This window comes from Neospora caninum, chromosome IX, assembly GCF_000208865.1.
Source record: "Neospora caninum Liverpool complete genome, chromosome IX".
NCBI lineage: Eukaryota > Apicomplexa > Conoidasida > Eucoccidiorida > Sarcocystidae > Neospora > Neospora caninum.
In genome coordinates, this window is record NC_018390.1 from 2,505,924 (window position 1) to 2,519,669 (window position 13,746).

Genomic DNA, 13,746 nt, shown 5'->3' on the forward strand with positions numbered 1-13,746 from the left:
ACCACCGTTCGTCCGAGCAGCCGTCCAGGCCCCGTCGTTCTTTTATTTCTTTCCGCTTTTCCTCCGCGTCCCACTGCCATCGTTTCTTCTCGGCGCGTGACTGCCCCAGTCTGGCCTCCCAGAACAATGAGCGATCTGTCCCTGGTCTGCACGAAAAATGGCGTCGATCTCTTCCTTCCTGAAACGAAAAGTGAAGGATCGGCTCTCACTGTTGGACGCTGCTCTGGAGGCCGACACCCTGCTCACGCGTCTCAAAGCGACTCTCTCGCGCCTGTTTGAAGGCAACGACCTTCCCGCGCCTCTTCCGTCGCTCTCTTCGTCGGGCGTCCCGCGAGGCGGCACTCCGTCCGGTCCCTGGCGCAAGGACTCTCGGCAGGCCTCGCTGGCGACGCCCAGGAAGGGCGAAGTCGAGCGCGACAAAGGGCCTTCGCCCGACACGAACGAGGAAGACCGCACACAGCCCCCGACCTCTTCGGAATGCAGCCAGAGCAGGCGCCCGCAGGCAGCGCCTTCAGTTCCCGACCTCGTCTCGCCGCTCCCCGTTGAGATTCTCGACAAATTTCAACAGCTGCTCCACCAGCTTCTTGTCCTCTGTCGTCATCAGAAGGCTCTCGCTCTTCAGACTTCTCAAAAGAAACAGCTGAGTCAAGTGCCCGCCTCTGCCTCTTCCTCTGGAGGCGGCGCTGGCGGCGTGGGGCAGGGGGGCGCAACGGGCAGCGGTCCAGGAGATGAGGAGGGAGCGGCGTTTGGGGGTCTCTGCACTTCGCTCGTCACGCACCCTTCGGGGCTGCGCGTGCTCTGTGCCTGCCTTCATCTTGGCAAAGCTTACACAGACAAATCCGCGTCGTCTGCGCAGCTTTCAGCTGTCTCCTCGATTATGCAAGACGCACTCGAAATCCTCGATCTCCTCTTCGCTGCACATGCACCCGCGTCTCTCGGACGCTCTGGCCCTGGAGGTCCGGCCTGCCGAGAGAGTGCGACGGCCCGCGGTGTACATACACCTCAGGACCGGCTAGGCGACGCCAGCCGGAGCTGCGCAGACGAGAGACATATCCCGTATGTGCCGCCAAGAGACTTGTTCGCCGACTGGCGCTGCGGAGAAGAAGCGGACCTCGAAGAGACCTCGAGCGACGGAGATTCATACACTGGCCAGGACCCGGGCGAAGGCGAGGAGGAAGTGGAATGGCGTCGTGAGAAGGCGAGTAAGACCGAAGGGGTCTGCTCGAAAACGGGAAAAGACACGCTTCAGCAACGGGAATCTGACGCATCTGAAGGTGTGTACCTCCAGCTGATGGACGGCGTCATGCGCCACACGGAAAACGGCAGCCTCATCGTGTCTCTCCTTCTCCTTCCTGAGGTGTACATACAGCACGATACCCTGCTCGCTTTGCAGAAGCTGTACAGTTTTGCTGACGACGCACGGCGTCGAGGCAGAGAGACAGCGCGACGAAGACGGCGCGAAGAAGAAAGACGAGAGGCGGCCGGAAGAGATGAACAAACTCTGGAAATCACGAGCTCTTCTTGGTTGTCTGCCGACCGCTTCAAACGCGTCCGATCCTCACGGGCACTGCTCGCAAGAACGAGGGCCGATGGAGAAGGAGGGAAGGGCGGCTCTAGACAGAGAAAACGAGGGGGCGACGCGCTGGATCTCGAGGAACGAGGTAATGCGGTATGCCAGCTTCTCGAGGATGCTCTCCTTAACAGGCCTGACTGCATCGCGCGACTCACAGGCGCTCTGCAAGGAGGCGCGGCAGACTTCGTCAGAGAAGAGGCGCTGGAGGTTCTGAGTATGGTGACTCGGAGACGAGAGGAGATGAAGGTCATCGCAACGTTCCAGGTATGCTCGCGCTGACAAAAACAAACTGACTTGGCCGAGATTAGAAATCTACTCATCCATATATTGATTTGCTCCTACACATTTCTATCTACGTAGGGAAGTGCCGGCGCCATTAGACACGCGCGTATACGCCTATGCATACCTGTCCACGTACTGGTGTGCCACACGTGTGTGTACCTTTAGAGAAGGTGGCAAGCGTGTGTACATAAGTAAAGTTATAGGCAAACTTGCGAACGATAATGTCGCTTTTTGGAGTAGATGACCGGGCAGGGAGACGAGTCAGGTGGCGTCTCTGCATGTTTTGTATGCGGCATATACACCTGGAGCCAGAATACAGCAGAGGGAGACTGCCGACAAAAGGGAAGGGTCCATAGAAAGTGTCGCTGTGTTTACAGGGAAAGCCATACCGGCGACTGGGTCCTTAGACCGTGCATGCGTGTTCACACGTTTCCATACAGTGGAATAGAGAGACTGCACGCCGGGCGTCACGATACGCGTCCCACGTCTGAGAATCCTCATGCACGTTCCAGAAACGCGACTTGTGTGTGTATGTGTGTGTGTGTGTGTCTGCTGCGTTTGTTTCCGATTCACGTTGCCTCTCTCAGGGAGCCATTGAGGCGCTTCTTTCTCTGTTGTCTTCGGAGCTGGGGTTGCCGCTGTACGTGAACGAAAGCAGCCTCTCTTCTCCGGCGAATCCCAGGCAGAGCGATCGGCCTGGAGGTCTCGAACTACCCCCGCTCGACACGACTCAGGTTCTGTTGAATGCGCCGCGCGTTCGCTCTATTCTGCGGTGTATCTACAGCTTGACGAGTTGCGGTCCCGCCTGCAAGTACATGCGCGAGGCGAATCTGGTGCGTCCCCTCGTGCAGCTTTTTCAGTCACTTTTGCGGGCCAAAGAGGATCACGTGAAACAGGTGGGCCGGCTGGCGCACCGGCGCGTTTTGACGTCGGAGCCGAAAGAAGCCGATGCAGGTGGAGCTCCTGAATTGCACTTTTCTGCAGACCCGACGGTCTCAAGTCAACTTGCGGCACGCCCAGGGGGGGAGCGTGCGTCGGCAGGGCCGTCCGCGTCGCCGGGTGTACGTACAGCGCGTGCCGCGTCTCCTGAGGAGACGATCGAAGCAGACACCTCGCGTGCGTTTCAGGTCGGCTCTGCAACGCCTCTCGATGAGGCGCTTTTCCTGCTTCTCGCTGTGTTTGGGAACTTCTTTCCGTACCTGAAGAAACTGTCGCCTTCTCGTTCTTCCCCCGCTGCCCGCGACACCGGAGACGCGCTTGCACCCGCAACTGTCCACAACTGGAGACAGCGCGAGCGCGCATCTGCGAGGCGCGCGAAACAAGACGCGAGGTGGCCGGAGGCCGAAGTTCGAGCGAACCAGACGGCGCTGCTGCGGAGTGGGGTTCTCGACCTTATCTCGCAGCACGTGGCGAAGGTTTGCAGTTCTCTGGCCTTCTTCTCGCAGTCGAGTCGCGCTGCTTCACCTTTCGCCTCTCTCCTCCCGAATCTGTTCCGCCTCTTCACGCGGCTCTGCCAGCTTCTCCTCGCGCTCGTGGCGCAGTCGCGACTGCCGGGTGCGGGCGCGGCGGACAGCACAGGCTCGGAAAGCTTCGCTGCACAGGTTCTTCTTCTGCCTGCGGCTCCTGCGACCTCCAGCGACGACAGGAACGCAGAGCCACGAGCAGCAATCGGCGGCCCGCCGCCGTTCTACTGTCTCTCCTACGCAGCACTGCAAGGCGGCGCGCCTCCCCTCCTGCAGGCACTCTTGTCTGTCACTCTCGATGCGGTACGAGAATCACCTTCGAACAAAAGGCAAACACGGAACGCACTGCGCACAAAACGAACCGGCGTACATGTATGCCTCTACCTAGCTTATATATAAATATATAAATATATATCCAAACATGAATATATATATATATATATATATATGCATCTATATAAAGTTACTACTCTATATCTCTGTGCATACATACATTTTCAATTGATTTGTGTCGCTACAGGAATGACACGAGAAGAGGCATGGCACTCATGTATGGCGCGGATAGTTCTCTTTGTGTGTTTTCCTTTTCCTTTCTGATGAGGCTCTTCGATTTCGCCTGTTTTCTTCGCAGATCGTCACCTCTTTTCCTAGTATCCAGGAGCACATTCTCGAAGGTTGCCTCGCGGCGCTCGGCGCCTCGAGCGCCTCTGCGCCGAGCCTCCCGTCGTCTGTCCGAGCCAGCCCAGGGCCCTCGGTCTCCTCGAGTGTCTCTTCTTCCCGTGGGACCGCGCCTCCAAACTTGTCTTCTGCCTTGCCTCCGGTCTTTGCGTGTCGGCCCGTTCGCGCCTCCCCGCGACGTGCGTCGAGTCTCTCAACTCTGCAGGGGAGAGACTCCGAGACGGAGCTGGGTGAAGCCGATGGCGACACCCAGGAGCCGCCGCCTCTCCAGATTCTGCCGCCCGGCGTCGTTCTCGCGGCGCTGCTGCAGTGGGTCTTCCGTCGGGCTGTACGTACGGCAGAAGCCGCGACTCTCGCGCAGGCGACCTCGGCAGGGTTTTTCGCCCCCCAGCCAGCGGCTCGGCGTTCCGAGCTCGAAGACAGTGAAGATGCGCGCGAGGTGGAGCATCCCTTCGTCAGTCGCGGAGGGCAAGACGGGAGTTTTCACTCGGCCGGATCTAGAGAGGACCAGAGCTCGTCGAGTGGAAAAGCACCCGGTGAAACGAGGAGGCGCGAGGACGAAGCCTGGCCACGCGAGGCGGCGCGCGCGTCCTGGAGGTGGAATCAAGCAGGCGTCGCTGTGCGTGTCCTCGCGTCTTCGCTGTGTCAAAATCCGCGCCTGTCTCTCCTGGCCTGCACACGGCCTCTGCCGTCTCTGGGTGAGACTGCGGAGACGCTCGAACCGCTTCTCTGGCAGATTGGCGCGGTGCTTCTGCCTGCTCTTTCGCGAATCTGGAGAGGAGGAGTGGAACCCCACGGACAGAGACCGAGCGAAGGGGTTGAAAGGGAACCGGGTGAAGGAGACGAGAAGTGCGTCGCATTCAACCAGTTCTTCTGCCGGACTGTCGAGCTCCTTCTCGCTCTTCTTCTCCCGGACTCTGAGCGGCCTTTTGCCGCTCGTGCTCGCGCCGCGGCCGTCGGGCTGCAGGCTGAGCCGTCGACGCCTGGAGCGTCTTCTGCTCCTCTTTGCTCAGCAGACGCCGTCACGCTGTCGGTTGCCTGGTTGCTCTCGTCCTCGATTTGCCTCCCTTCTCTGCTGCTCCTTCTCCTCCGCGTCTCGCCTTTGGCCGCTCAGAGCCCGGCGGAGAAAGGCACGCGGACGCTGAGAGAGACGGCTCTCACTCTTCTCGACGGGTCCGTGTGTCTGCTACTGGATCGCGTCGTCGCGACGCTGGACCGTTTCGCGAAACGCGGGGGCCGAACGCAGGAGAAGCGAGATGCCGCCGAGGAGTCTCTGGCAGCAGGGGGGGAAGGTGGGGGAGGCGGGCGACCTGGGCGGGACTGGCGACTGAGCCAGCGCGGCACCGCGGGTATGGCGGAGCGTGGCGACTTTGGAGGAGACGGCGGGAGGACGCAGAAAGAGGAAAACGGGTGTCTCGTCGACCGTCTCCTGCAAGCGTTTCCCAGTCTGCACGTTTTTTTCGCGGATCTGCAAGGCTCCTGGGCGTTCTGGGAGGGTGCGATCACCGCGCGGGAAGGACGCGAATCAACCAGAGACGAAGCGCGGGACCGCAGGAAAGGATCTGGGACTGCAGGACAAGAGAGGAAGAAAGGACGCGCCGGTGAAGGGAAGCGACGAAAGGAACTCGGTCCGGGAGCAGAAAATGAAGGAGATGTCGTCGCGCAACGGGCAGAGGACGCGCAAGAGCTTCTCGTGGACGTTCTCGGTGTCGAGCGACTCGCCATGCACGTGCAACGCCTTCAGACTGCCCCAGTAAGGAGAGGGACTAGAAGAGCGAGCGACACAAGCGGAGGAAGAGACAGGCAACTTCGAAGAAGAGAACGACCACACTGAAGAGACAAGGATGCACAGAAAAGAGCGAGCACGCGAATTTTGTGCAAAAGTTCCGCAGAGAAGAGGATAAAAAACGCAGAAGAGAGTGAAACAGCGAGACAGGATTGGGTGGAGATGGACAGGGCAGAGTACCGGAAGTGTAGGAGTAAACTGACGAAAGAGAACATTTCTGTGGCCCATGCAGAGGGCGCGACGACAGCGAAGCGTTGCCGCAGATAAACAGACGATAGGAAAGGACTCCCAAAGGGTGGGGAGGCAACGGATCGTTCCAACTTTTGAACCGCAGCGAGGGCGTTCTGGAAAGAACCGGTCGACTCGTCAAGGGCGCACACCGGAAGGGAGGAAGAGTCTAACAGAAAGGCGCTGCTCGTCGATGAAAAGACTAGCCTCCCCGTTTCAAATGAAGAACCACGTGCGAATCTAACTCATCTAACTCACGCGCGTTGTTCCCCTGAGACAAAGTCGATGCCTCCTTTATCTTTCCCACTCCACACAGGCCAATGGTTTTGTGTCTTCCCTTGTTTCTGCCGCAGGCCATCCGCTTCTCTGCCACTCGTCCAGTCTTTGAAACCTCTTTGTCCGCGACCGGGTTGCAGCCGGGAACCGCAAACTCGCGCTCACCCTTCCGTTCGGAGAGTCCCCCCTCTGGCGAGTCCGGCCCTTCGACCGCGAGGGAGACCGCCGCGGATGCAGTCGCCGCTGCGGCGCGCGTGCCGGCGGCTCTTTACTCTGAGACATTGAACGCGGTGGGTTCAGCGATCGAGGAATCGTACCGTGGAGAGAGCGAGGAGGACGTGCATGCAGACGCGTCCCTCTGCCTGCAGCCCACCATCGCAAAGAGGCAGGAGACTACTCTCGACAGCCTCCGGCCTTCTTCTTTGATGTCGTCTTGCCTTTGGCTTCGCCCGCGCCTCGCCTCCTTTTTCGCCTTCCTCCTGCTCCCGAGAGAGACGGCGCTCCTGCGACAGGCTGCACTCGGAGCGGACGGGCGAGGACTTCGAATGCTTCTCGCTGTGTCAGGTTCGCCTTTATAGACACCCGTCAAGGGACACACGGTTCGTGTCCCCTTCCAAGAACGAGAACGCACAATCAACTTCTACAAACACAATCGTGTCTACTATATATATATATATATATATATGGATATACCTACATGTGCATAGTGCATATGGATTTATATTCATGTCGGATCCACACAGAGTAGAGGAAGACGCGTAGACCAATGGCGAATCATGCGGGCTACGTTCCTCTGTGTATTCTCAAATTGTCCTGCTGCGTTTTTGCTGCGTTTTGAGGCTCGGAGAAGGAGACGCGAGCTCAGCAAAGGGGAGATCCGTTGGTAGCGGTTGTGTTCGTCGGTTTCCTTTGAGCGTGCTTGGTTTCCTTCCCCTGCCGTGTCACCAAACCGCACGCGGACGCTCTCGCCCTGGCAAGGCGCTGCGCAGGAAACGCGTTATGTTTCGTTCAAACCGAGATCTGACAAGAGAATGAATGCACCGAAGGAGGTTGTCCTCTCGGGATGCGAAGCCGAATCCGCGGCGAAAGCAACCACTTGCCCGGACCAGCTGAGCACGGGAACAGACAGAAAGCAATCGTTTCGACTCTGTCCGCTTCAGGCAAACGCGCGGAGCGATCGCACGCAGGGCCGGCTTCTCTGAGCACCCAGAATGAAGAAAGCTCAGGAGTGGATGCCGCCACGCGCGAGGATTTTCAGGATTTTCTTCTGTTTCAGGTAGGTGTCTGGATTTTGAAGAGGTTGTGCTGTCCATATTACCTCTATATCTGCTCGCAGCCACGTCTGGACTTTCCTTTCAGCCTTCGGCGTTCGCTCTGTTTACAAAACAGGGAGACTGGCTGTGGAGAAGTGACCGTTCCTCGCTGCCTTTCGTTCGTGCGCGATACTCTCGCGCAATCGTCTGCTCAGATCCTCTCTCTCCTCGCATGGTTTTTCTTTGAAATGCGTGCAGTCCAGGGCGCCTCAAACCATCTCGTGTGAAGGCCAACCGCCCATTCGGCGGTGTTCGTGTTTCTCCCTTGGATCTCGTACTCTCCCTCTCTCATCCATCTCCAGCTGTGTCTTATTTAGTTCTAGCTCTCTCTCTTCTTCTGTATTTCCAACTGTCCCTCGCCTATCTCCATCTGTCCTGCATCTCGTTTTCTCGACGTGACTGTCTCCACTTCTTTTCGTGGTGCTTGTTGCTGAGAGTTGCGCATCTTTCTGGAACTGCTTCTCCTGGGCTGCCGGACGTCTGTGTCCTCGCCTTTTTTCTGCCGACTGCAGGAGGAGTCGATTGCCGAGCTGCGCCGCGAGAACGCACGACTCGCCGCTCGCACCGCGAAGCTTCAAGATGCGCTGGATCCCAGAAGAGAGGCTCTCGTCTCCCAGCTCCAGAGAGAAACTCGCCTCCTGCGCTTGGAGGTACTCGCGAGAAAAAACGAAAGCGTGCATGCCGTGAGATCGCGCAGATGGGAGGACGACACGGCAGTCCCTACAGACGCGTGGTTCGCTAGTCCTTTTCCCAAGACCTAACGAACCTATGGACACCTGTATATATGCACATGTATCGGTGTATGTCATATACGCCCAGCTGTGGATGTCTATACATGTGCTTTTGTGTGGGTGAGTGCATGGATACGTATCTGTTTTGAGATATATGGATGCAGGGCACAGTTTCCGTCGGCCGCTGGTTCATCAGTTGATCTTGTCGGCCATCTGCCATGCGTGGCGACGGGGCGTGTTGGGATGCAAGCGGTCCGGGCAGAGAGTTTGAAAGAAGGGTTCGCCTTTTTAATGAATGTCTCGATGTGAAAAGGCATCATTCGCTTGTTTTCTTCTGCCGGACTTGCGATAACATCTCTTCTCTTTGCTGCTGTACCTGGAACATTTCCCTGTTTCCCTCTGACGCTCGGCGTGGTGTTCTGCGATGTTCGATCCTCTGATCCGGTGTGTCTATTCCCCTTCCCTTCTGTCTCCTCTCTCGACTTTCTCTGCCTTCTGATATTGTCTCTCTTTCCTCTCTCTTTTCCCGCTGCATCTTTCGTTTGCTCTCTGTAGCTCTCCTCGTTTTCTCCCTGCGTTTCTGTCTCCCCTTCTTTCTTTTCTTTCGGTCCTCTCTCCATTTCTCTGAATCGTTTTCTTCCTTCGTTTCTGTCTCCCCTTCTTTCTTTTCTCTCCGTTCTCTCTCCAGTTCTCTGAATCGTTTTCTTCTTTTGCCGCTCTTGTGCGGCCTCCTGTTCACGCGCTTCGGAAAGTGTTTCGCATGTTTGCATCCTCGATTCTGTCTCCTCAGATGGAGAGGCTCCTCGAACAAAGGAGCGTGTTGGAGCAGCGTCTTGCAGGCGAGAGGCGCCTTGCTGCTGCGCAGCTGGAAGACCAGCAGAGGCAGTTGGAGGCTGTCGTCGTCGCTTTTTCTCAACTCGAAGAGGAACTGCAGGTACGGCCTTGCTAGCAGTTTCTTCTCCCCTTCTACAGGTTCGGCGCTATCGTCCGCGTGTGCCAAGCAAACTACGGGTTTCTCACCTCGACTTGCCCCCGCTGTTTGAAGCATTGCATGCGTCGTCTTGCCGCCTGATTGCCCGTCTTCCTTCGAGGAAGGAGTGCCTCAGTGTTGTGCCTTCTTCGTGGTTCTGGGGATTTTTTGTTCGAGACGGAAGAAGGCAAGGAAGGTATGAGGCTGGAAAGTATTCTTAGGGAAACAAATTACTCTTGCGGAGGGCGTTTTTCAGGGATCTTGCCCGAACAACTGGTCAGCATTTTTAGGCGCGTCTGCTCGTGCGTTCGGGGTTTCTCGCACCGCGAATTCTCGATTGGCCGAGATACAACACTGGTCTCTCTGCGCCTTTTGCAGGCTCGGGACGAAGAGCTGCGGGCCCTCAGAGTCGAGCTCGAGGCCGAGAAGACAGCCCGAGGATGGGCAGAAGGCGGGCGCATGCATAAAGTAGGCTCGATGCGTGTAAGAGTGACGACAAATTCAACCCGTTCAGGATGCAGAAGGAATATCTGCATGCAGAAGCAGTGGCCGCAGCCATGGGGGCATTGTTCGCAGCTCACGGTCAAAACAGACTGGGGTCCTGAGTATCCCGATGCTTGCACTTTTTCATGTGCATGCAGACGTATCCTGTAGCACTTCACACAGGCATAAATCTATTCATGCCACTCAAACATACATATCCTTTCGTATTTATGGATATCTGTATACATATTTACGGGTATGCGTTTTAATATATATATATATATATATATAGGTAGGAAGGACAGAAGGAGTAGGGGATGCAAGAGGGAACAGATGCGAGCAAACAGAGATAAAAATGGGTGTGAATCGTGCGATGTGTTTGCTTTTGTTTTCCCTTGCCTCAGGCAGGGCGCGACGAAGCTTCGACTGATGAGGAGACAGTTGAGGAGAGACTGAAAACCGCGGCTGCACTCGCCGCTTCTCGCGAGGAAGAACTGCGTAGCCTGCAGGAGAAGCACACGGTCAGTAGCGTGGAAGGCTAGACGGCGGAAGAAAACAAAATGGAGACTTGGAGCAACACGTGTCGAGAGCGAAAGAACCGCCGAAGGCACCGGGTCACTGGAAGGCGCCCGGGAGCTACGACGAAGTGAAGAAGGGAAACCCGTTGTTCTCTGGCAGCTGGAAAGTGTATAGTATTTGCGCACTGGGGAAGGCGAAAGGTCGGTCGCGTGTTGGGGTCGGGAGGCTGGCAGGAAAGAGACGGCAAAACAACACGTGAAAAAACAAAGGGACCGGCTGAACGCGAGGAAAGAGAATCCGTGTTTTTTGCCTGTTTTGTTTCTGCGGTCCTTTTTGACTGACATCGCTTTTTGGCAAGGAAGAGAGGATTCGGGGCTAGGCAGATCCACCGGGTAGAAGGTTTCAAGACTTTGAAATCGCGTCAAAGTCCGCGGTTGGCGGCAGGAGCAGGATGGGAGCTGGAAGAGTGGGGTTGTCGCCCACAGGTGGCGCCTCCACAAGCGTCATTATTTTTCGCTGTTTTCGTTGTTCCCCAACGCTGTTTCGCTGTCGTTTGCACAGGAGTTACTCGCACTGCTCGACCTCCTCGTCCACCGGGTTCCGGAGTGTCTCCAGTTCGTCTGCAGTCTGAACGACTTACCGTGTCGATACACCCGGGATTTCCAAGCGCTCGCCGAGACGCAGGCACGGCCGCTGCCTTCTGCTCGCGCGCTGCCGCGCCAAACGGAAACAGCGTCTTCAAGGTCTGCGGCGATTTGCCGCTCGGACCCGGGCGGGGCGCCCGCTGAACTGGAAATCGCCGCCGGTACCAGCGACCCTGCGAGAGAGAGAGAGAGCGGAGAAAGACATCAAGAGCGGGGTCGTTCTTCGGCTCTGGATCCCCGAGGCGTCCTTCCGTCGCCCTTTGCATCTTCGTTCCACGCAGTGGGGTTCTTTCCCTCGTCGGAGCTCACTGCAAGGCCGCGTGACGGGAGTCTCATGTGGGAGAGACACGCGCCGGTGTCGTCTTCCTCGTCTTCTTCTGGTCGGTGCGAAGAAGATTCGGGTTCCGACGAGCCGAGCTCCGGAGGAGGAAGCGTGAGGCAGGGACGCAGAGAAGAGGAAAGAAGAGAGGACGTCGACACTTCTTTTTCGCGTCTGTCGTGCCAGTCAGGCGCGACGTCTCCCTCGTTTCCGCCTTCAGCGCACCGCGGCGCGTTCTCCGAGGCGTCGCCTCAAGACGAGACGACTCGCGACAGCCCCACGCAGATTCCCAGCGCGTCGCTGTCCTCTTCGTCTCCCTCTTCGCCCTCTTCCTCTGCTTTTCCGAACTCGACGTTCACGGCCTCCCCCGTCTCTGCGCTTCCTGGAAACGTGCACGCGCACGAAGACGGAAGCTTGGCGCTTGTAAGCCAGGTCGTCGCCAAGCCGGGGGATCTCGGACAGGGTGCGGGGTCACGAGCAGAAACCTCTCCCGTCGCCGCCTTTCCGCCGCTGAGAGGCGCCGGCTTGGGGCTACACTTCCGCAGCGGAGAAGACGGCGAGAGGCCGGGAGACCAGGCTTTGCTGTCTCTCGGTGCGGCGACGGCCGGGGCCGCGAGGCGCGAAGAGGAACCGGAGGCGAGAGGAGAAGCAGGCGTCCAGTCCATAAGGGAAGAGGAGTTCGAGCGCCGGCTCCAGGATGGAGATAAGTCACCTGGGAGAGAGGAAGTGCAGCCTGGCTGCGATTCAGGCGGCAGGGAAGGTGTTTCGCAGATCAACGGAGACAGCTATGGCCAAGTGTCCGGTGGGAAGGAGAGTCGCCTCGCTCGCATAGAAGAAGAGAGAAGACCGAATGAGATGGAAGAAGGGGAGGAACGAGTCCAGGGAGGGCGCGGGCTTTCGGGGATGATGGCGAGGAGAAGCGACCAGCCGGAAACAAAACTAGGGCTTCGCGGCAGGCTCACGCGATTCCTCTGGTCAGGCGTGACGGGAGACGGGGACGCCGTGCAACTCAGCAACGCGCAAACACTCCCTGGAACGGACACTGACCCGACGCTTGGGGTCCGAGCCAGCGGAGATACAGAGACAGGCTTCCAGTCGCTGGGCTCTGGAGACGTAGAGGCACACCCGCGAGTCCAGGCAGATGGGGACAGTCGAGAGAGAGAGAGAGGGACCATCAGTGCACCGGATGGCGGGTTCGCCTTCCACGTAGATGCTGTAGAATCTGGAGAAAGGGGATTCGAGAGGGAGGAAGAAAAAGGATTTGAGACCGCACGATTGGGCGCGTCTTCGGACGGAGAGTTCCGACACGGCCAAGGTCAGGGATCCGGCCAGGAGACAGCTGCCCGCATGCAGGATCTCTATCCAGGCGGATATGTGGATAGTGCCGGTCGACACAGAACCACACAGGCAGGAGCTTCAGGAAACAGCCAAGACAATGTGAACGGGGATTCCGACTCCACGAACGCAGCCCGCTTTGGAGAGCCAGGGACGCCCGCTGCGTGTGGCGCGGACGTTGAGCCGGCGGGCGCGTGTCACGGGGCGGATCAAAACAGATCGGTTGTGGCCGAGAGGTCTGCACAGGACCAAGGCGGCGTTGTTTCTGTGCCGAGGAAAGAAGAGAGGAGCCAGGGAGAAGAGAGAGGTTCGGAAGCCGCGGCGCCTGTCTCTCTTGATGCCGGAGTGCGAGACGGCTCGTCTCCTGAGCTGTCTCTAGGCTCGGCCAACGGCGGAGGGCAGTGCGTTGAGGCAGAAGTGAGAGAAAAGGGAGAAGGCGCATCGGAAGCCGGCGGTGGAGAGACGCATGGCGAAGAGCAAGGAATGATCCGTTACGAAGACTATTGCGCGATGGTTCAAAGCGTCGACGAGAGCCAGTTGACGGCGCAGCAGCTAGAAGAGTGGCGGAACTACCGGGCTCAGTGTGAGGCCTTCTTCGCGTATCAGCAGCAGCATGCGCAGTGGCCGCACCAAGCATAGGGGGGACATTCACGAGGGCCAGAAGTCGAGCAGGAGAGCAGCGAATTGTCCGGGAAAGTCAGAAAGGCAGAAGGGCGAGAAAGCGGGGAGAACGACGCCCGCGGGAAGGTGGGGAGCGTGGAACGGCAGGCGGAAGCAACACGCCTTCTACTAGAAGGGAGAGACGGCGAGGGAGGCGGACAGGAAAGATAGAGGAGCGGCAGAGGAGGGCCGGGACGCAGAAGAAGCAATCTGAGCACATGACGAGGCGAACCCAGAGAGCCGGCGGAGACGAGCGAGAGAATGTCAAGACTCAGCGAGGGAAACGCCGGGAGGTGTTCCGAGTTCGCTATCACTGTGCTGCAACGCATCAGAGCCTGGGTAGTCCGATGCCGATAAACAGGAGGTGCGGATTACGAAAATGAAGCAAACGCCGACAGAAAGCGTTCTTGAGGCTGCGGAAGACGCATTTGAAGTTTCCTGCTGATAACCGCTGTCCCCTCGAACTTTTTTCTGTTCCGTCCTGCG

The 13,746-nt window shown here is 58.0% G+C and overlaps 1 protein-coding gene across 1 annotated transcript; it reads left to right on the forward strand.

The window, feature by feature from the left end:
* Positions 1 to 157: 157 nt before the first annotated feature.
* On the forward strand, positions 158 to 13,239 carry NCLIV_041500 (putative glutamic acid-rich protein; the record flags this gene model as incomplete). Its single annotated transcript, XM_003881058.1, has 11 exons — positions 158 to 1,837; positions 2,443 to 3,621; positions 3,950 to 5,749; positions 6,364 to 6,850; positions 7,447 to 7,562; positions 8,112 to 8,249; positions 9,121 to 9,264; positions 9,679 to 9,768; positions 10,188 to 10,304; positions 10,864 to 11,857; positions 12,245 to 13,239. 11 exons carry the CDS (start codon positions 158 to 160, stop codon positions 13,237 to 13,239), a joined length of 7,740 nt encoding a protein of 2,579 aa, XP_003881107.1.
* Positions 13,240 to 13,746: the final 507 nt, after the last annotated feature.